The following is a 23,642-nucleotide window of genomic DNA, read 5'->3' as shown; positions in this document are numbered from 1 at the left end:
AGATGGATGGACAGACAGGCAGGCGAGAAGCCTGGAAGCAGCTAGTTTAGTCTGTCAGCAGTTTTGCAGAGACTCCTCACTCAGGCTTGGTAGGCCAATGTCTAAAGACTGAGACGCCTTATGTCACCTGGCAATCCCTGCCTTTGCAAACTGCAGTACCTCCTTCTGGCCACCTACACTGGTGGCGCACAAGTGCAATGTTCACCAAGCCAACAGCTCCCTCTTCTGGTATACTGCCAGAGTGGCACAGAGTGCAAGGCACTGGGGTGGATATGTCTGCCAGAGAGCCCTCCGCTCAAGGCTCCCAGAGCCAGAAACAAGATGGTGGTGGTGATGCCAACCTTCAAATCCTAGTTACCTTTAGAGTTAGGTTAAGGACCAGATTTAAAAGGCATACGTGTTAGGTCCTGAGCCATTCTTGGGCTCCATGTATTTCTGGTCCAAAGGCCAAGCTTCTGTATCCTTGGGTACATTGCCGCTACTGTACTATCACGCGATATGAAGCCACAGGGCTGATCTCACCATGCACAGCTTTCACACGGGCTTTGCCTGCATTGTGCAATCATCCATTTCAGTGTCTGGTAGACAGCGAAGGCTCTTGGAAATCTCAGCTTTTTTTTGCTTTTTTTTCCCCCAAAAACAACAACAATAAAGCAATTCTCTGGGCCTTATAGCTTCCGAGATAAGCCTGAAAATATGTGGGCAGCATCTCACGGAAATGGAGAGGTGGGCTGAGCAAAATCGCAGTCAAGAGGTGGGTCTCCTGTGACGTGGATGTAATGGCTCCACGACTCTTTGTCGGGACAAATAGAATAAATTATGCAAAACAAGCAAAAGACGACATATTTGCATAAGATATTCAGGATGCAAAATTTTCTCAGCATAGATACTGGGTTGCCTTGGTGAGGTTTTTTTTTTTTTAAAAAAAGTGAGCTCCCACAATGGATTGAGCTGCGAGAACTTTTGAAAAACTCAAGCACAGAGAAGAGACAGGGCCACAGGCCATATAGAGATACCAGTTTGCCTAACTGCAAAACTGAGACACTCATTTTGCAAAACGGGAGGCAGGAGGGGCAATTAGTTTATGTGGGGGAAATGGGAAGTTGGGGGGAATGAACTACAAATTGTTCCCTTTACCACCACAGAGTGTATAAATTAAAAAGGGCTGTGTTTGCTTTTTTTCTTTCTTTGTCTTTCTTCTTCTTATTTTTTTCTTTTATTCTTTCTTTGCTTCCCACCCCTTAAGTCAACAACCCTTAACAGGATACAGGGCGTTCCTAGAGGATTTTCCTTGAAATTTGATTAAAACACATACAGAAGAACACAGTAACTGAAAAAGCACTAGAAGTTTTACCTCATGCTAGGAAACCTGCACTAAACTTTTGTCACATAGTCCAACCGGAGTCTTTGTACTATAAGGCAGGGCTGAGTCAGATAAAATTAATCTAATTGTTAAGATAAAACTGCCATGAGGTGGGATCGACTGCCCTCTCCTGGAGAGAGAGAACAAAATCAGATTTTTTAGGTGAGCTTGTGAGAAACTGTGTGCAGTGTTTTTTGGATTCTATTCCTATAGCAATGAGTAATAATATTTAGATTTTAAAACTGCACATGTCTGCTTGGAAGAAAGATACAGCAACCCTTGTCTGTCACCCTGCAATGTATATATTATTATGCAGCAGTTTTTTTATATGCTGTAAACCGGAGTGGCTGGGGAAACCCAACCAGATGGGCGGGGTATAAACAATAAAATTATTATTATTATTATTACCGGTACCTGCAACAAAACTCCTAAATATTTTTGTTTTCACTTCTTCAAACTTCAGGACTACCCCCAAATCTGCTAATGGCTCCCTCTTCTGCACAGGGGGTGCCATTTTGGCTACGTTAGAAATGGCACTGATACCTGAGCATCAGAAATAGAAGGAATGCTTCTTTAGCACTAGAGATTAACTATTTCTGCTTGAGGCTCAGGCAGTCTTGGTGTTGCAGAGTGCCTTCCATCAGCTTTGGCTGGTGGCCTAGCTGCCCTCTCTCAGGGCAGGGATAACCTAACTTCTGTCATCCAGGCTCTGCTAACCTCTAGGTTTGATTACTGCAACATGTTATACATAGGGCTGCCTCTGAAGGTGGTTTGGAAACTTCAGCTAGTGCAGAATTCGGCAGCCCAGTTGCTCTCCAGAGCAACAGCGTTTGAGCATATTACCCTGATCCTGGCCTGGCAGAACTACCTCCCAATTTGTTTCCAGGCCCAGTTCAAAGTGCTGGTTTTGACCAATAAAGCCTTAAATGGCTGAGGACCGCAATACCTCAAGGACTGTCTCTTCCTGTATGAACCGACCCAGACCCTGTGATCATCATATGAGGCCCTTCTTTGTGTGCCTCCTCCACAAGAAGTCCGGAGGGTGGCAACACAAGAGCAGGCCTTTTCTGCAGTGGTTCCCCACTTGCTGAATGCTCTCCCTAGGGAGACTTACCTGGTGCCTTTGATACATAGCATTAGGTGCCAGGCAAAACCATTTCTCGTCTCCCAGGCCTTTGGTAATTAAACAGTCTATGGCCTTTTATGGTCCAGGTCTCACTTCCATACATTTCCCAGTAGTGATGTATGGAAGTGAGAGCTGGACCATAAAGAAGGCTGATCGCTAAAGAATTGATGCTTTTGCATTCTGGTGCTGGAGGATACTCTTGAGAGTCCCATGGACTGCAAGAAGATCAAACCTATCCATTCTTAAGAAAATCAGCCCTGAGTGCTCACTGGAAGGACAGATCCTGAAGCTGAGGCTCCAATACTTTGGCCACCTCATGAGAAGAGAAGACTCCCTGGAAAAGACCCTGATGTTGGGAAAGATGGAGGGCACAAGGAGAAGGAGACGACAGAGGACGAGATGGTGGGACAGTGTTCTTGAAGCTACCAGCATGAGTTTGACCAAACTGTGGGAGGCAGTGGAAGACAGGAGTGCCTGGCATGCTCTGGTCCATGGGGGTCACGAAGAGTCGGACACGACTAATCAACTAAACAACAATATGGCCTTTTATACTGGAGGTGGGTGTCTATTGTTTTTGTCTGTTGCCATGCTATGCATTTTTTGAATTCTCATACCGGCAACTCCCTATTTGCATGGGGGTTGCGTACCGGGCCATCTGCCCCCGCCCCATTCGCCCCCTTCTGGAGCCAAAAACGGTGTGCACATTGGCAGTCAGGAGTCAATCAAACGCATGTGAAATGGTCATCGCCTGTGTTGTAAACTGCCCTCTGTTCCTTGGATAAAGAGTCATATAGAAATTTAATAACTAATCATCATTATTATTACTATTAAGTGTTTTAATAACTCCCTGTAAATAAAACTGTTATGTACTGAAGTTCTCACCCTGGGCCAGCAGGGGGATAGAATCATAGAATAGAATCATAGAATCATAGAGTTGGAAGAGACCACAAGGGCCATCGAGTCCAACCCCCTGCCAAGCAGGAAACACCATCAGAGTACTCCTGACATATGGTTGTCAAGCCTCTGCTTAAAGACCTCCAAAGAAGGAGACTCCACCACACTCCTTGGCAGCAAATTCCACTGTCGAACAGCTCTTACTGTCAGGAAGTTCTTCCTAATGTTTAGGTGGAATCTTCTTTCTTGTAGTTTGGATCCATTGCTCCGTGTCCGCTTCTCTGGAGCAGCAGAAAACAACCTTTCTCCCTCCTCTATGTGACATCCTTTTATATATTTGAACATGGCTATCATATCACCCCTTAACCTCCTCTTCTCCAAGCTAAACATGCCCAGCTCCCTTAGGCATCGTTTCCAGGCCTTTGACCATTTTGGTTGCCCTCCTCTGGACACGTTCCAGTTTGTCAGTGTCCTTCTTGAACTGTGGTGCCCAGAACTGGACACAGTACTCCAGGTGAGGTCTGACCAGAGCAGAATACAGTGGCACTATTACTTCCCTTGATCTAGATGCTATACTCCTATTGATGCAGCCCAGAATTGCATTGGCTTTTTTAGCTGCCGCGTCACACTGTTGGCTCATGTCAAGTTTGTGGTCAACCAAGACTCCTAGATCCTTTTCACTGTAGATAGTTTTCACTCAGGTCCACATATGCAAGTAAGGGATTGTAAGTGACGTTCAGTGATTGGATAGTTACAGAAAATGGTTACTGTTGCGTTCTAGTGGAGCTCTATATAAGCAGGCTGGCTGAACCCTTCAGTTCAGTTCTGTTCTGGCCTGTGAATAAACAAGAGCTGTTTGAAGAATCGCTGTGTCGTCTGAGATGTTCACCCACAACTTAACAAAAACCCTTAAGAATTAGATCCTGAACGCCTTGGTACTTGGAGCTTCCCGCAGCCAATCGGAAGCAGCGCCTTGGTTTCCGAACGTTTTGGAAGTCGAACAGACTTCCGGAATGGATTCCGTTTGACTTCCGAGGTACGACTGCACATTGATATCTCAGTTCAGCTGCAAGAATCAAGCATACAGCTAGCACAGCAGCAGAAGGGGCTGCACCACTCACAGGCCTCTCTATGGCTCAGGTCACTTCAGAAAAGCAGAATGAGGAGGGGGGCATCTGCCAGACTGGCTTCACCACCATGCTGACTTCACCACTACCATACCCCGCTCCATCCCAGTGTTTCAGCCAGAGGTATATCAGGTGAGCAGCGCAAATCCACCCCACTGCCCGCTGCTGTAGCTACTACCATTTTCAAACTTGCGAAGCATTAGGCTCTATGGATACAATCAACTGAGAATTCTCCCCTAAAACGAATAAGAGCAACACAACATCAGATCAGTTGCGTTCCTGTACCAGTCCCATTCATTTCCATCAGGCATGCTAAGGAGAACTTCATGGTGAATTGTGCCCTAAGTCCATTTCAGCAGATGCTGCCACAGAGGACAAAGAAAAGGCCTGAAGAAAGACTACTCCTTACACCTTTTTTTTGCTATGCATTCACAAAGGAACCGCCAGTGACTGAACACAGATCTAAGGATAAAGCCACAGTAAGAACGAGAATTTAGGAAAATATCAAACACACCAGTTTCACTTTTTAATGCTTGACGTTATACTATGTGATAGCAAGGCGCAGGTACGCGTATAGTTTTATAAAAGCCAACATTTCATCTTAATTGCAAGAGACCTGGGCTTCATGCAAATCTATATGCACATTTTGGAGACGACAAACACCGAATTAGCAGATGTTCCCAGACTGGAGAGCAGGCTTGAAAACAAGCTCTCTTTCCAACAGAGCAACCTTGATTGTTTTCACAAAGGTATGATTTCAGGCAAACATGAAACGTGAGGCACAAGCATCACTTAACAGCAGGCGTTGCCACAACAGAAACTAGAGCACAGGAACTGAGCCTCTGTTTCCAGGACTCAAATACTAAATTATAAAGTGCGCTTTTCCCCAACTACAGTGTTATGTACTGAGTTGAATAGGATCCAAAATGCAGCAGTCTGATTGGTCCTGGAACAATAGGATCCAGAAGCAGCTGTCTGATTGGTCCGCAGGAGCCACCCAATCCAACTCTGGGTGGAAGTGAATCCGCAACCTGATTGGCCTACAGGAGAATCCCAGAAATAGCCAATCATGTGGGGCCCACTGTGTAAATAATGTATATAAAGCAGACATTTCGGGGGAACTTCCATTCCTCACTACTCTGAGCTGAATAAAGAGCATGAAATCCACACTCGACTCTGAGTATATTTCATACAGATATTAGAAGCAATAACAGCATGGATCACTTTCCCCTAAAACTGCTTCCCTAATGGTGGCTGCTGCAATGCCCCCTACTGCTTAAAATATGGATTTCTCTGAAGGTGGAAAGATAGGATTTGAGGGAGGAGGCCTTTAGTCTAACCTTCTCCCCTAGCTTTCCATGTGCAGAGATGCGTAGCACTGGGGAGCATTCATTCACGCACTCCACTCGCACTCGCTACCGGCAGTCTAAACCAATACGGTCCCAGAAGACCCCAGACTATATTAATTTTTTTTCTGCACTTTCAAATCCGCTCAGAAACATAACAGTTGTTTGTTACTTGCCCATCGCCATACAAAGAGTCAGTAGAAGACCCAAGAATCAATCAGCTCAGGGCACACAGATACCCTCACCAGCGTGGCAGCGCAAAAGTGACTCAGATCCCTTCCCTTCTGGCAAGCACACAGCAAGAGCCCCCTGTGGAGTGCTTGGGCCATGTGGCACTATGTGGCACTGGCGAGAGCCAGTGTAGTGTAGTGGTTAAGAGTGGTAGACTCGTAATCTGGTGAACTGGGTTCGATTCCCCGCTCCTCCACATGCAGCTGCTGGGTGACCTTGGGCTAGTCACACTTCTCTGAAGTCTCTCAGCCTCAATCACCTCACAGAGTTTTGTTGTGGGGGAAGAAGGGAAAGGAGAATGTTAGCCGCTTTGGGACTCCTTAGGGTAGTGATAAAGTGGGATATCAAATCCAAACTACTCTTTGCCTTTGTCTGAGGGAAGGGAACCAGAGGCTGGCCTCGGGGGACAGGCCAGTGTTGTCCATAGGCGGTGGTGGCGGCAGCGCCCGCGTTTGGTGGCAGCCTTAGAAATTGCCCCAGAACCAGGATCAAGAGGAAGGAGATGCAGAAGCCACTGTTGTTGCTCCTGCCCAACCTCAAGACTGGCAGATCTAGCAAGGCCAACAGTGCTGATTGGCCCTTCAAGCGGTGGCGGCAGCCCAAACGGAGCCAGCAGTCCAATCAGAACAAGCCAGCGATCCTGAGCAGCTCCACCAATCCCTACAGCCGCTGTACAGCCAGTAGCATCCTTGCCAGAGTTAGTTGTCGCTGGTAGCAAGGCTGCGCCTGCCGAAGTGGCGACTGCTGGAGCGTCTCTGGGGACAGAGTGGTTTGCCACTGCAGGCTCCGCCGGTGCAATCAGCTCTGGTGGCTTATAGGCTCGGCTCAACCTCAGCCTCCTGTTAGACATCCATGGCTCCCCCTTGCCTCCTCGGAAGAATGCCAAAATCAAGGGAATGAAGAAGTACATTCCAGATGGCTCTGGAAGGCTTGAAGCAGCCAACATGTTTAGACCTCAAGCGCAAAGTGATTTCCTACTTCTGGTTCAGCTCCTGCAACAAACCACCCTTCCTTTCACTGGCAAGGCGGGTGTGGTGTTTGCCTCCTAGGATGGGTCATAAGGAAAGGGTTAAAATAGGTGTGGTGTGATTGGCCAGTGAGATTGCAAGGGGGGAATAAAAGTTAGAGTGGGAGGTTTTGAAAGTCAGTTGAGTTGAGTTGAGGTTTGGGAGTTGAAGAAGGAAGAGGGAGGAACAGGAAGTGGATTGGTAGAGTTGTATTGTGAGAGAGTGAGAGGAATTGTTAGGTGGAGTCAGATAGATAGTTGGAATAATCAGTTTGGAGTTGTTAGGAACTAAGAATAAGAAACTAACAAGAGAAAAATCAACTGAAACCATAAGCTTGTTTCTGCTTTTAAAAATAAACTTGATTATTTGTTTATGTTAACAACTGACTGGACTCCGTGTGTCCCCGTGAGATACGGGGTGGTGACAGCGGAAAAAGCAATCGCAGTGGCGGCACAGGGTCAATAGACCGTCAAACGTCCGGGGGCCCTGCGTGTGATCACCACACCGGGACTTAGCGCAATGCACAAAGAGCCAGAATGTAGCCATCAGTCACCCACAACTTTCAGGGCCACCGATGCAATCACACAATATGGCGGGGAAGACTAAAAGGAAGAAGACCGCCTAAACTACACTTTCAACCGTCTGTAGATCCAAGCGATCCACTTTTTCCATTTCAGCACCCCTTCTCTCAGGCAGGATATTTCATTTCAGATCCAGTGTTTAGAAAAGGGAAAACTCTGAGGAAGCTCTCTCTAGCCCACACTCAAACTACTGACCCACAAGGACCCTTCAGCATAGCAGTACCCCTCAGAGCTGGGCAGTTGTGCTCTTTTTGATCCAGATCAGCCTGGGGGGATGCAGGAATGTGCATCCAACTACTCAAACAGGACTTATCAGCTTAATGCAGCATTCTTTTAGCTCTCTTGTCATGCCATAGACACACTCACGGATTGTATATCCCAGCTTTTCAGCATGAATCCTTTTGGCCATGAACTGCCCTTCAATCAAGGCCCGTATCTCCAGTTCCTTGGGAAACGTTGAGACCTGTAAAGATAGAGAAACAGATTAATATCCATGCGCCCAATGCAGTAAGAGAGGCTACTTAAAAACCATGCACACCAAACGCCCAGTTTATGGAGCGTCAAAGTTGCCTTCGCCTTCCAAGTCTGTACAGTGGTACCTCGGGTTACATACACTTCAAGTTACATACACTTCAGGTTACAGACTCCGCTAACCCAGAACGAGTGCTACAGGTTAAGAACTTTGCTTCAGGATGAGAACAGAAATCGTGCTCCAGCGGCGCGGCAGCAGCAGGAGGCCCCATTAGCTAAAGTGGTGCTTCAGGTTAAGAACAGTTTCAGGTTAAGAACGAACCTCCAGAACGAATTAAGTACTTAACCTGAGGTACCACTGTACTTAGTCAGAGCTACTTTGCCTTCCCGCAGCATCATGACAACCCCAATTCAGCTCATAATCATAATCTTGTCCTAGCTGGCACATTCCTCAATCCTGAAATCAATGCATGATGAAATATTTGCAGCGCAACTGCTAACTTTGTTTCTGTATTTTCTCCTTCATATGTAAGCAAGCTTTTGAAGCTTGCTTACAGAACATTTTTGTTGGAGAGGTGGAGTGCAGAAAGCAGTAAAGGTAAAGGTATCCCTGACCATTAGGTCCAGTCGTGTCCAACTCTGGGGTTGCGGCGCTCATCTCGCTTTATTGGCCAAGGGAGCTGGCGTACAGCTTCCGGGTCATGTAGCCAGCATGACTAAGCCGCTTCCGGCAAACCAGAGCAGCACATGGAAACCCCGTTTACCTTCCCGCCGGAGTGGTACCTATTTATCTGCTTGCACTTTGACGTGCTTTCGAACTGCTAGGTTGGCAGGAGCAGGGACCGCGTAACAGAAGGTCACCCCGTCGCAGGGATTCGAACCACCGACCTTCTGATCGGCAAGTCCTAGGCTCTGTGGTTTAACCCACAGCGCCACCCGCGTCCCGCAGAAAGCAGAGCCAGCAGAAATTTGTATTCCTGCTGCCTGATTAAAACTAACCCTGCGGTGCTGTCACTTCCCTTTGTAACAGTGAAATCCTTTAAATCTCTACCCAGAAGCAAGGGCTTACTCTCAGGTAAGTGTGCTTGGGATTGCAGCCTAATTCAGTGAGGTGTGGAATCTTTTTCTCTCTGTCTCATGGACACCGTTTAAATAAGGGAGCTTGTATCACAAATATTGACAAACTCCCCCATGGACCTGCACATTGTTTTGTTGTACTGCACTGATGGCTGCAGACCAAAGTTCACACACTAGGAAGCAAGTGAATGTGGTGCGACTTCCTACTGAGGATCACTGCTAGAAAACAAGTGTTCAAAGTGCTTTGTAACCCTTATTTATGTTCTTGACAAGCCTGTGAGGTTTGTGGTTACTATCTCTTGTTTTAAAAATGGAAAGCTGTGGTACAGACAAGAGTATCTAGCCCAAAGTCATTGCCAATGAAATCAGGGGCTGAGGAGGGATTTGAATCAAAATATCCCATGGACAAAATATCCCAGGGATGCGGGTGGTGCTGTGGTCAAAACCACAGAGCCTAGGGCTTGCCGATCGGAAGGTCAGCAGTTCGAATCCCCACGATGGGGTGAGCTCCCATTGTTCAGTCCCAGCTCCTCCCACCTAGCAGTTCAATAGCATGTCAAGTTCAAGTAGATAAATAGGTACTGCTCCGGCGGTATGTGGAAGTGTTGCCCAGGCTGGAATTCAATTATGTTTCAAGTAACCCTCAAAGATGTGAAGCTGCTCTTACTCTGTTGTTGTGTGTGTTGAATCGGTGAATTCCCACGGTCTCCGGTATAATCTCCATCACATCAAAATAGAAGCCTAAATGGAAAGTTAAAAATATGACCACATTTGTGTTTTGTAACAACAATCTTTAACCTAAAAAATATATATTATGGTGACAATAAGCAGCAGAATGATTTACACTTTGTGTTTGGGCATTACATGTTCAAGCCTTTACAAGCTGCTTCATCTCTCCCTTCCTTCTTCCTTCTCCCTCCTCCCCTCATATGTTCTGTTTAAATAGATATTTCTTGGTTTCTGGTAAACCACGGTCTTCCATTACATCTTAACCAGCAAACAGTGGCATGCACCTGTCCTGGAAGCCATAGTTATAAACCAGAGTTTGACTGTGACTTTCAAGGGAAGGAGCACTGGCATTTTCTGACGGTGATTTCTATGTCTCTTCCAGTGGCTACTGGTAGTCTGCTGAAGCCGGTGTGTCTGATAGCAGTTAACAGAAGATTGTGTTGCTCTTCTGGTAGATGAGCAGGTCATTGATGCGCAAGAGGCCAGTGGAGCAGATGCTAAAGTATCTAATCAAACCTTGATACTTCCCTCTCTGCAAAGACACATACCCACATTTCCATCATTTCCAACAGCCGTAGACACAAGCGCTTTGGAAAATTCCTCCCATGAGCCAGAGGCAAGCTCATCTCGAATCTTCTCTCTCATCAAAGAACCATTCTTATAACTAAAGTAAATTATAAAACTAAAGTTATAAAATGCCAGTCGACTCTCGCAACAGATCCGATCAAAATTTGAAAGTTACATCATTGTTTTGTTGGGGGTCTGGAAATCATAGCACAATGCAAGTCTTCTGAAATGGAAAACCATTTCCTATGAAATGGAAATCCTATGGAAAACCTAAGTCCTGTTGAAGCTGGTAGGACTTACTTTTTGCATGTCTGACCTAGACAAAGTTAAAAGATGTCTGTCTGAAAAGGCTTGTGGGCTCCTGGAATCTAGAGATGTTGTCAGGCCCATAAGATCTAATTGTGTATCCAAAGCTTATTTTAGCCGGGGACACACCTCGTAAAAAAGAGATCACTGGACCTACTCCAGTGCTCAAATAGAGTAGACAGGACTATAGGAAACAGACCACTGGCCCAACTCCAAATAAACACAGTATTCATACGTGAAACAATATAAACTTTGTTACCACAGCATGGCCATGTAGGCTTGTGAATCAACTGGACTGCAGAGGATGTGACCTTCTAAAGCAGGTTTTGGCTCTTTAATCCAGAGAAACAATGTATCACTAGTGCCAAGGCTAATCTGCGAGAGGAAATAATTGAGGTGTTAGTGCACAACGTGCATGAAAAGCAATGCAGAAATTAAATTAAACCCATTTGTTTGTAGTGCTAATTATCTTTGAATTACACATTAAGGCAATTGCATTCTTGAGGTATCAGCTTGGCTTGTCACCTTTGCGTGAAGCATAGTGCAGAAGGAAGCGAAAGGAAATCTATGGATTTATTAGGGTAAATTCTCACACATGCATAATCGTCACTGAACAACTGTGACATACAGTGATGACTTGCGTGCGTGAAACAGCCGCCACAGAATCCCAAGCCTTCCTAGCACCCGACTTCACTCCAAGCCATACCTTTTAACAAAGCTTGTTTATGCATTCAAGCAGAGAGTCGTTTCACTAGGTTGGTTAATCAACTTTCTTTCTACATCATCTCAATCCATTCCGAAAACCTTCTCAACAGAAATGGAATCTATCTCAGACCAGCAAAGGGTAATCAATGCATATGTCCTATGCTTGTTAGGGCACACAATCCAGTCAAAATTAAGCATTTTAAGCACCACTGATCTTAATGGGGAAATATTTAAGGACATGCATAACAGGATTCCCCTGCTTTTTAAAATTCAGAGTTAAATCCCACTACGTAAGGATTTACCTGAAGACCACATAACACCGGTCTTGAAAGACCTACATTGGCTCCCTGTATGTTTCCGAGCACAATTCAAAGTGTTAGTGCTGACCTTTAAAGCCCTAAACAGCCTCGGCCCAGTATACCTGAAGGAGCCTCTCTACCCCCATCGTTCAACCCAGACATTGAGGTCCTGCGCTGAGGGCCTTCTGGCGGTTCCCTCACTGCGAGAAGCAAAGTTACAGGGAACCAGGCAGAGGGCCTTCTCGGTAGTGGCACCCACCCTGTGGAACGCCCTCCCACCAGATGTCAAAGAAATTAATAACTGCAATCATACCTCGGGTTGAATGTGCTTCAGGTTGAGCACTTTCGGGTTGCGCTCTGTGGCACGTGCGCTCTGAGCATGTTACTTCTGGGTTTTGCCGCTCGCGCATGCGCAGACACTCAAAATGATGTCACGCGTATGTGCGGAAGTGGCAAAATGCGACCTGTGCATGCACAGACGCTCCATCACGTCTTACATTCCATTCAGGATGCGAACAGGGCTCCGGAACGGATCCTGTTCGCATCCCGAGGTATCACTGTATCCGACTTTTAGAAGACATCTGAAAGCAGCCCTGTTTAGGGAAGCTTTTAATATCTGATGAATTATTGTATTTTTATGTTTTTCTGGAAGCCGCCCAGAGTGGCTGGGGAAACCCAGCCAGATGGGCGGGTATAAATAATAATAATAATAATAATCATCATCATTATTATTATTACATTCCATGGATGTTACTCCCAAGTAACTATGCTAAGGATTGCAGTCTTATCTTCCACTTAAGTCAACAGAACCTGAAGGTGATATTTCAAATGTATTTCAAAATGTGTCAAACACCAAAATGTATAATGCAGAACTGCTGCTCAAGGCAACTACCCCATACAGCACTGGATTAGCAGTATGAGCATAGCATGAATACATCAACACTTACTGCAATGTCCCCTTCTCTAAGTCTCATTGCTGCCAGGGATGCTGAAAATGCAAGCAAGAGAGTCCTGTGAAATTATGAGATCAGCCTTTGTATCAGATACTAGGACATCCTGCACAATAGATACAACTGAATAGATAGGCACACCTTAATTCCATCAAAATAAATGGGACTGAAGCTGTTAATTGTGCAACTAAGTCCCATTGTTCTTCATAAGACTTAGCTTCACCTTTCTTTTTCTGGATGGCTGCAATCCAGGCACAGAAACCATTGCAGCCTCTTTAGAATAATCATAAGGGACCTAGAAAAAAATAGACAAGGGATAGAATCATGGAGAGACTCAGAATTCTACCAGCGAATGTTGACTTTCTTACCTGGATTGTCTCCAGTAAATGCAACGACTTTACAGCCAGAATTAAACCCAAAACGCTGGATGTAGTAGGGTGAAACACAACCCTAAAATGGGGGGGAAGAGTACAATATGAAAGGTTTTTGGTTTAAGAGTACCATAACCCTTTTGCATCAAGCATATGACACTTTAAGAAAAACATCTAGCTTCCTCTACAGAAGATCCACAAAAGTCTAAGAGAGAGCTGCAAAAGATAAATCCAGCAGCCACAGTCTACTATTTTGTTACAGAGACTCAAAATTCTACCAGCATTTTTTTTTAACCTAACATTTTTACAGTACACTCGCAAGTACCTGTGGCTGAAATAATCTGCCACATCAGTTTCAAGCAAGAACAAGTAGCCACTTCAAAGCCGATGGCAGACTCTCTTTCACTATAAAATAGTGTTCACACAATACCTGTAGATCACATAACATATACAGCCAAATTTTGCAGCTATCGATTAATTTCTTAGATCCCTTCCAACAATCTAGGTCCCAGGGATCTTTGGGGGGGGGAGCCACGGTAATTTAAATCAGTTTAAATTTGCAGTGCATTGAAAATACAAATAAGTGTAGGAGACACAGGCCGTAATCTTCCACTGTCATGTTTGTCACAGCAGTACATACCAGTACTTTGCTAGATGGTACAGGATGGCCCAACTTTTTCCCTAATCCAGGTGCACAAGCATCAAGACAGGCCGGACTCCATACTTTCTTGTGGATCTGCAGTAAGTTCATGCCAGAACCTGAGAAGGGAAGCAGCTGTTTTTTCCCCCAGCAGCCAAAAGTGCGGGTGCCACTACTGTGAAGGCTCTGCACCCTGCAGATCTCAGCTGGCTGGACACCAGCTCCCCTGGTGATCAAGCAAACAAAACGTAGTTCCCATTCCCCACAGGCTCACAATATATACCAGATAGACAAACTGGGTGGGGGTGTGTGTGTGGAGAATTTGATGTGAAAGAAGTCAGCTGGAAGTAGTGCAGCAAGTAAACAGAGGCAAGGGCAGTTCAGAAAGAGATTTGCATCTTGAAGAGAGCATGCCTGCCACCCCAAACCTTCCACAGATTAAACATTTGTTCATTTGTAACACATCTATGCTCAGGCCAATGGTCACGCCCTGAGCACATTGCAATGATTCCCTTTGTAATAGCTTGTCCCACACTTGCTTCTGAAAGAAGAGGGCATTTGAAAACTTAATAAAGGTAAAGGTAAAGGGACCCCTGACCATTAGGTCCAGTCGTGACCGAATCTGGGGTTGCGGCGCTCATCTCGCTTTACTGGCCAAGGGAGCCGGCGTACAGCTTCTGGGTCATGTGGCCAGCATGACTAAGCCGCTTCTGGCAAACCAGAGCAGGGCACGAAAATGCCGTTTACCTTCCTGCCGGAGCGGTACCTATTTATCTACTTGCACTTTGATGTGCTTTCGAACTACTAGGTTGGCAGGAGCAAGGACCGAGCAACGGGAGCTCACCCCGTCGTGGGGATTCAAACTGCCGACCTTCTGATTGGCAAGTCCTAGGCTCTGTGGTTTAACCCACAGCGCCACCCGCGTCCCTTAATAGCTGACGTTTAAAACACTAAAAAGAATGTTTAAGAACACTCAGTATGAAAACAGGCCCGTGGTTACACTTGGTACAGAGCAGCTGAAACTCAGAAAGTCGCAGCATCGCCCCAGAAAAGGCCATCTCTCGCACCCATCCTCGAACTCTCCCCATGCATCACTGGAGACCTAGGAGGAGCAAGGTCCTTTCTGTGGTGATGCCACAATTCTGGAATGTTCTTTCCCACTGAAATCTGTCAGGCTCCCTCTTTCTGTTTCTTTTGCCAGAAACTAAAGACACATATTTCAACAAGCTTTTAATGTGTAACACCTAGTTTTATTGATGCTAGTTTTAATGAGTAACATCTTTTATTCTCGTCGCTATGAGTTTTTTTAAGTGTTGGTTGTATCGTATGTTCCCTATCATCACTTACAGTAATTATTCATTGTACTGAGATATATATGAATTACTATTATTATCATCATCCTCATCAGGGCATTTAGCAGCGTTCACTATCTAGACCGGTTGTGGAGGTAAGGATGTAACTATAGCTGAGCATTCAAACAGCATTTTCAGGTGCATGCATTAACACGAGGATCTTCTGTAGTATTTTGGCCCTTCTGGCTTGCCATACCAAGAGCCAACTGAGCCAATGTTCAGAAGCTACGCTTTCAGTTTCAGTTCTGCATTACAAGCTACAACCCGCTGTGTAGGTTTTCTCCACCACAAACCCTTTTGTATTAAAGATGCTTTTGTTATGCATCTTTTCTGGGAATATTTTTTGCATAATTTCCATGACATTTTACTGTTTACTAAGCATCCACCTTGATATGTTTGCACAAAATTTGCACAAAGATTGTTGTACAATGTCACTGTTTGCTGAGCATTCATTCTGATTTGTTTGCAGATATTATATGACATCACCCAGTGACACCGCCATCTCACATTTTCCTGTGTGTACTTTTGCAGACTCATAGAATTGTAGAGTTGGAAGGCACCTTGAGGGAATGTCAATTAAAGCATGCATGGCAGATGGCCATCCAACCTCTGCTTAAAAACCTCCAAGGAAGGAGAATCCATCACCTTTCAAGGGAGTCTATTCCACTGTCAAGCAGCTCTGACTCTCAGAAAGTTCTTCGTGATCCACAAAAATTTTGACCTGTGGTGGTGGAGCTTTTTTGTTAGAGCAGGTTTGTCACAAAAGAGCACCAAATTCACTTGATATTGCACAACGTAAATTTGTCAGCTTATGATCAGATCATATCCACAAAAAGTGACAGTCTGGAAGCAGCCCCAGGAATCAAAATGCATCCACCACCCACTCAGATATCTTGTGTGCATGCTAACGAAAAGATGTAAGGCGGCAAGCAAACATTTTCCCAAAAGACAAAGCGGGTAGTGGTTTTCCAGCAATTCGGAGTAGAGGCTAGCACAGGCGTACCCAAACTCAGCCGTCCAGATGTTTTGGGACTACAACTCCCATCATCCTTAGCTAACAGGACCAGTGCTCAGAGATGGTGGGAATTGTAGTCCCAAAACAGCTGGAGGGTCGAGTTTAGGGATGCCTGTGCTAGCAGCACCCTGAGCAGCTCACATCATACATGGCAGAGAAGAGTCAAGTGTTCTCTCTTGCTTTTGTGCCTTTTCTCTTCCTGTATTTTTAAAAAGAGTGCAAATTCACCTCTTGCACTTCTGTCAATGCTCTCTCTTTTCCCTCCCTACTCTGCTTTACTTCCTTTTTCAGCTTCAATTAAGTTATTCTCTCTCTCCCCCCCCCCCCCCCCTCTCTCTCTCTGTCTTGTCTCACCCAGCTATTGGCAAGCCTTTCCTTTTAGGTGTTTCTTTGTTCTGATCTCTTCCAAGGTGTAGAGGGAAAGCTAGGAGGACTGTGATTCCCTGAGGCTTATTTCCATCCCACTCTCATCCCTTCCTCTCTTTCTCTCCCTCTCTCTTTATAAATAGAGAGGCACTAAATCTGCTCCTCTTCTGGGACCCTGCCAGTTCTCCGGTTGCTACTGGAGGAAGAAGACATTGAAGCATGCTGCCAATTGGCATGAGGCTGAACTGGCTCCCTTGCCGCGGACCAGGAAGCAATTAGTGGGCTGGCATCGTTCCATGGGCACTCGCTTTAGTTGAAAACCAGGACTTGAAGAACACACAGTTATGAACACTGCTCAGACCAGAGAGGTGCCACAGAGGTACCAGTTATTTCACAGAAGCTATACTCTCGCATCTGAGCCTGTTGTTGTTTAGTCGTTTAGTCATGTCCAACTCTTTGTGACACCATGGACCAGAGCACACCAGGCACTCCTGTCTTCCACTGCCTCCCGCAGTTTGGTCAAACTCATGTTGGTAGCTTCGAGAACACTATCCAACCATCTCATCCTCTTCTCCTTGTGCCCTCCATCTTTCCCAACATCAGGGTCTTTTCCAGGGAGTCTTCTCTTCTCACGAGGTGGCCAAAGTATTGTTTCCCCTTCTGTTACCATTTAAACTTACCTTTAAAAAAAGAAAAATAATTGAGGGTTGGAAATTCAAGAATGGGATCTAGAAATAAGCCCAAAGAGTTAAAGAAAGAAAAGGCAAGGCCATTAATAGTTTTGAAGGAGAAGGCAAGAGAGATGAATAGTTTTGGCATCAGAGTGCTGGATGGATGTGAGTAGGCCCAGGCGATGTATCGTACTTGGTTCCTGTTGGTGGATATCAGGGTACTAGTGCATAAAGAAGATCATGCAAGCCTAAAGTCCGGCCTCGTTGATTTTAAACTGTGTGCTGCACTTGGTATCTTTTAGGTGATGTTAGATAACAGATTTTAAATGTTGGATGTTTTTCACTAAACTGGAGTGGCCTAGGCTCAGGTCCGTATAGTTAAAGCTATGGTTTTCCCAGTAGTGATGTATGGAAGTGAGAGCTGGACCATAAAGAAGGCTGATCACCGAAGAATTGATGCTTTTGAATTATGGTGCTGGAGGAGACTCTTGAGAGTCCCATGGACTGCAAGAAGATCAAACCTATCCATCCTTAAGGAAATCAGCCCTGAGTGCTCACTGGAAGGACAGATCGTGAAGCTGAGGCTTCAATACTTTGGCCACCTCATGAGAAGAGAAGACTCCCTGGAAAAGACCCTGATGTTGGGAAAGACGGAGGGCACAAGGAGAAGGGGACGACAGAGGACGAGATGGTTGGATAGTGTCTTCGAAGCTACAAACATGAGTCTGACCAAACTGCGGGAGGCAGTGGAAGACAGAAGTGCCTGGCGTGCCATGGGGTCACGAAGAGTCGGACACGACTAAACGACTAAACAACAAGCTACTGAATGCAAAAGGGAAGCAACTGGAAAGCTCGTTACATATTGAAAATCAAAATTATTTCACCCATTAGAAAACTTTGTAAACATATTCAACTACTCATGCTTAGGTTTTGTTGCTCAGTGTACCCTTCCCCCTACAAAATAATTATATGGGTATGAACCAGACACATATTCTGTTCAATTTAGGTTGCTGCTGTTGTTTCCATTTCTATTTGGTGGGGGGCGGGGTTAATTTAAAAAAAAAAACACTGTAAAGATTTGCCATTTGCATAAAGGCCAAGAATTGACAGATTAATGTATTCAGTGAGCAACTGCAGTTTTAAAGCAACATATGGCGATTTTCAGATGAAATCCCTGACTTTTCTGAACCCTGAGAAACATTTAATCAGAACTCTCTTGTGCCACTTTGCAAAAGGGCAAGATAACTCCAATCTTTAAACTCCATCTGTGCATGATTCTCTAATCTCCTCTGTACAAAGCACATCGTCTAAACCAACGAAACCAGTAAAACCAGTCCACTAATGCTTGCATTGCAGACCTACGATTATTTATTCAGTATGCCCAGTAATTTAATACATCTCAACAGTGCTTGTAACCCCATGAACTATACAGCTAGCTGGATGGTAAACTAAACCATCAGCCAAAGAAAATTAGGTTCCGTCATCTGGATTGCAAAACTATCTGTAGATCAACTTTCCCAGCCTCTTCATCCAGAATTAATGACTTCTAATAACGACGACTGTCCAGTAAATCATGACCCATTAACACACTTTGGTATGTATTGTCAGTGTTTTCAGCCCAGAGAATGAGAAAGGCGATGCACTCTGTGTTGGGCTACTATTGAGGTTGGTCTGGATGTGGCTACTCCTTTTCTGTGGAACTGTACTTTCCAGAAACAATTGAAGACATTTTTGTTCTTTTCCCGCTAGTGCTAGATGAAAAGGTGTTCATTTTGTGTTATGTGTAAATCTATACGGCTGCTATTGCAGCTGTTCTTAAGGATGCTTCTGTAAATTGCTTTGGGAGATATACGTGGAAAGCGATTCACAAATTAAATAACAACAGCACAGGAGATACCTTTTATCGGACCAATGTTTGCTAGTAAACATTTTATATTGTAAACTGCCTTGTGTTCTTCAGATGAAACAAATACTAATAATAATAGTAATAAGAATAAGAATTACTACTACTACTACTACTACTACTACCGCTTGCAAAGTGTTACCTGGTTGCAACCTGGAGAGTATACATTTCCATATCCCAATAAAAAAATGAAGCAACTGTGGCTGCTACATCATATCCCCCCCACACACACCCCAGTCTTGCAACCCTGACATATAAGGCCCTACACAGCTCAGCACCAGGTTATTTGGGAGACTACCATATCCTTTAGATCGGGGTCAGCAACCTTTTTCAGCCGTGGGCCGGTCCACCATCCCTCAGACCATGTGGTGGGCCGGACTATTTTTTTGGGGGGGATGAATGAATTCCTATGCCCCACAAATAACCCAGAGATGCATTTTACATTTTAAATAAAAGCACACATTCTAATCATGTAAAAACACCCTGATTCCTGGACCGTCCGTGGGCCGGATTGAGAAGACGATTGGGCCGCATCCGGCCCACAGGCCTTAGGTTGTCTACCCCTGCTTTAGATACCCAATAGATCCTGCAAGTTCCCAAAATCTCAGAATCTTACTTTACATCAACTCAGAGCAGGACTTTTAGTGTGGCTGCTCCAGTTCTGTTGAATAACTTTCCTGTCAAGATATGCCTGGCGTCCACTATCTGAACTTTCTGGAAATCACTGAAGACTCTTTTTTTGTTCTGAAAGGCTTTTTTTTCCCAGCTGGGTAAATGGGACTTTGTCATTTAATGAATGTTAGAATGATGTTGGATAGAAATTAAGTGGTTTCCAGCTGTAATGCTTTAAGAATATGGAAAAAGGGTATAAATAGGTAAAAACATAATTAAAATGATGTTGGATTGGAAATAAGTGATATTAGCAACAAAGTTAATAAGAATATGCAAAAATGAATTGATAATGGATGAAAATACTGAGTTATAAAATGTTAAGTTATAGAGATAAGATAAATGAAAGAGGGTAAGGATTTGCTGATTTGATTATTTAAATGGGAATACAAGAAGGGGAGGTGTGAGGAAGTCAAAGAAACAAGCAAATGAGTTTTAAGTTATGAAAAAGAATTGTTTTTAATTTTTCTTATTTTTTCTGTGTGTTTATTCTTTTTTTTTTGTTTCTTTTATTATGTGTTTTTGTATATTCGTTTTTGTAAAACCTTAATAAATATTTCTCAAGAAAAAAATCGGACTTTGTCATGATGGGATTTTACAGGCAACTGTATGAATTATTATGATTATTATTGTTGTTGTAAGTCCTCTTTGATCCCGAGCTGGAGGAACATCCAGGTTGAACTGCATTTTAAAAAATCGAAAGAACTTGAGCACAAGGTTATCTTGCTTACTGAAAGCAATGAGACCACATCTCGGTGGGACTTTACCCACGGAGTTTGGAAGCTTGCTTGCGCCCATTCAGAAAGGACTGGTGAGGACTTTGCCCACGCATTGTTCTGCTTGACAATCTGCTGTTATCTATACAGAGCGATATTGCTGGAGAGAGACAGGAAGATAAAGAAAGAGGCATTCATTAAGCAGCAATGTAAAGAATGGTGCTGCCCCATAGACCTACATCGAGTGCATTCAATCACTTACAGTTCTTTGGTCTACTACTCTGAATAGATACAAAGCTAGCAATGAATAGCAGCGCTCTCTCTCTCTCTCTCTCAGGTCGTGGTTCAATGACAAATGCAAAGAGGCGGCAATGCTTAGATGAAAAGTGGGGTCAAGCATTAGCAACAAAGTTAATAAGAATATGCAAAAATGAATTGATAATGGACGACAATATAGAGTTATAATATGTTAAGATACAGAGTTAAGATAAACGAAAGAGGGTAAGGATTTGCTGATTTGATTATTTAAATGGGAATACAAAAAGGGGAGGTGTGAGGAGGCCAAGGAAATAAGCTAATGAGTTCAAAGTTACAAAAAACGGATTTGTTTTTAATTCTTTTTTAGCTATTTGTCTTTTGTATTTTGTATTTTTATTCTTCTTTTTTCTTTTTCATGTATTTTTCTATGTTCTCTTTTTTGGTATCTTTTTCTTTTTATATGACTTTTTTTATTTTGTAAACTTATGTTTTTGTAAAATTTCAATAAATATCTTTAAAAAAAAAATAGATGAAAAGTGGGGTCAATATGGGGATGAATGGAGAGGCTCACTAAGTGGTTACAGCAGCTCACTTCAAAGCTCAAAGTGGCCAAGCAACACAACTGACATTTTTAGGGAATATACAAACGTTGGCACAGTATTAACCAGGTATGCAAAAACATCTTTCCGAAATGCACAAAGAAGTTCAAGGCTGACAAAGAAATCATTCTCATTTGTCCTTTACGCTACAAAGACTGACGCTACACAGCTCTTTTCTCTGGAATTGCCGTCCTCTCAAGATTGTTGACTTCCAATGCTTTATGTATCGCCCTCCTGGGTTTTTTCCAGATCAGATCAGATTTCTGGCAATTTTTGTCCTAAAATGCTATTGCAGCTCCAGCCTCTCTAGTGCGAACAGACAAAGCAATGTTAAGGCCCTCGTGCCTTTACACCCTTCCTCTTTGCAGGCTCTGGCCATTTTATTACTTCCTGTTGATACTGGTTGAGGAATTAGTAAGTAACCTTTTAACAATCTTTCTTATGATTGCCCCATGTCAGTTTCTATTCCTGCAGGGGGCGATGGGAGTCTTTAATTACAGTCGTACCTTGGATTTCAAACACCTTAGTTCACGAACAACTCAGACCTCGAATGTCGCTCTTAGGTGTGTGCCGGTGCGGTTGCTCAAGAGCGAACAGGCAAGACCCCCACTTGTCTTTTCAAGGCTTTATTATCGGTGTTATGTATTGAAGTTCTCACCCTGGCCACCAGGAGTGTCGTGTATATAGTTTTCACTCAGGTACCAACGTCAGTTACTTTAGGCGGGAAACCCTGGGTTGTTGTGGCTACAATGTTGACAGCCGGTTGCCTATAAAAGCAGGCCGGCTGAGCTGTTTGCTGTTCAGTTCTGTTCCAGCTTACAAATAAAGAGCTGCTTTGAAGAATCGCTGTGTCGTCTGATATGTTCACCCACAACTTAACACTAGCGACGAAGGTGGGATCGATGGACATCAGAGCACAGCCAGACGCGGCCACCCTCTGAGATGAGCTGAATCACGGAGCTGAAACACTGAGCGAAATCACGGAGCAGAACCAATTCAGAGCTGACTGTTCTGGCTAGAGCACTGTGTTCCATCCATCGCCTCCACGTCGGCATCGGAACCGTGGCTTCACTCGTGCCTCTACCGCTGTTTGCCCCAGCCTTGGAATCATGGGACTCCTACCTCGCTCGGTTCGACTGCTACCTCCAAGCATATGAGCTGACAAGAGGGTCTGTAGAGCAGAGGCAGGGCCTCTTCCTCAGCCTTTGTTGCCCCGAAGTGTTCGTGACGGCCCGAGCATTGGTTGCGCTTCTAGCAGTCCAGGCAGAGCCGTGGGACACGATTCAAGAGAAGCGCCGCAACCACTATGCGCCAAAGGCAGCCAAGATTGCTGCCCGCCATGCATTCTACCACCGGAACCAGGCAGAGGGGGAGTCAATTAACAACTACACCACCGCCCTCCGACAAGCTGCAATGCACTGTGAGTTCCGAGACTTAGACGATGCCCTGATGGATCGAATCGTCTGTGGGGTCCGGGACATCTGTCTGCAACGGCATCTCCTTGCCAAGCCAGACCTCACGCTGCAGAAAGCCATTGAGGAGGCCGTGGCCTCAGAAGCTGCTGAACTCTCCACCCAGGAAATCCACAAGGCCAGTAGGCCGTATTTAAAAGACTATGTTCACTGGACAAACTGTACATGTAAAGCTGCATGGTGAATAGGGTCAATTAATATGCTTATGTGCCTGACTGAAACCAATAAGGGTATTGCTGTATGTAATGGAACCACTATGATGGTAACTAATGCCTTATCTCGGTGGGGAGGGGGGTTATGTATTCAAGTTCTCACCCTGGCCACCAGGAGTATCATGTATATAGTTTTCACTCAGGTCCACTTTAGGCGGGAAACCCTGGGTTGTTGTTGCTACAATGTTGACAGCTGGTTGCCTATAAAAGCAGGCCGGCTGAGCTGTTTGCTGTTCAGTTCTGTTCCAGCTTACAAATAAAGAGCTGCTTTGAAGAATCGCTGTGTCGTCTGATATGTTCACCCACAACTTAACAATCGGTACAAAAACATTCACAGTGCAGAACGTCTCAATTCCCTGTCTTGCTCAGTCACTAGCAGAATCTGGGAGTGGGCGATCCTTGAACTTTCCCCAGCAGAGCAGTCTTTTGACCCCCATCCTACGCCTCTCCTCTCTGCGCATAAACCGACTGCACAGAGAGGGCGTGGGCAGAGGGGGACCTGCCTCCCCCACGCTTTGTTCATGCTCGGGGCTGTGGCTCTCCCTTGCATCCTCCGAGCCCTGCATCCCTTCCCCACTGGAGGCGTGGCTTCCCTCCTTCCCAGAGGAAGAGCTGTTTT

At 44.8% G+C, this 23,642-nt stretch overlaps 1 protein-coding gene across 10 annotated transcripts in view; it reads right to left on the bottom strand.

Moving 5' to 3' along the window:
• Window positions 1-23,642, bottom strand: part of XYLB (xylulokinase) — a 114,822-nt gene that overhangs the window by 69,394 nt on the left and 21,786 nt on the right. For 5 of the 10 annotated variants that reach the window (XM_083579678.1, XM_083579680.1, XM_083579676.1 and 2 more), the window contains exons 9-15: window positions 13,791-14,016; window positions 13,148-13,229; window positions 12,777-12,817; window positions 11,085-11,200; window positions 10,501-10,616; window positions 9,891-9,964; window positions 8,042-8,138 (exon numbers count right to left, since the gene is read on the bottom strand). In XM_083579678.1, coding sequence (XP_083435804.1) covers window positions 8,042-8,138; window positions 9,891-9,964; window positions 10,501-10,616; window positions 11,085-11,200; window positions 12,777-12,817; window positions 13,148-13,229; window positions 13,791-14,016 — 752 coding nt within the window. The remainder of the gene's footprint in view (window positions 1-8,041; window positions 8,139-9,890; window positions 9,965-10,500; window positions 10,617-11,084; window positions 11,201-12,776; window positions 12,818-13,147; window positions 13,230-13,790; window positions 14,017-23,642) is intronic. The other 5 variants (XM_083579685.1, XM_083579682.1, XM_083579684.1 and 2 more) reach the window with 1 other exon arrangement.

This window comes from Podarcis filfolensis (assembly GCF_964270895.1).
Source record: "Podarcis filfolensis genome assembly, chromosome: 12".
Taxonomy (NCBI): Eukaryota; Metazoa; Chordata; class Lepidosauria; order Squamata; family Lacertidae; genus Podarcis; species Podarcis filfolensis.
The sequence above is the reverse complement of the archived record's forward strand: the minus strand, read 5'-3'. Positions and strand labels throughout refer to the sequence as shown.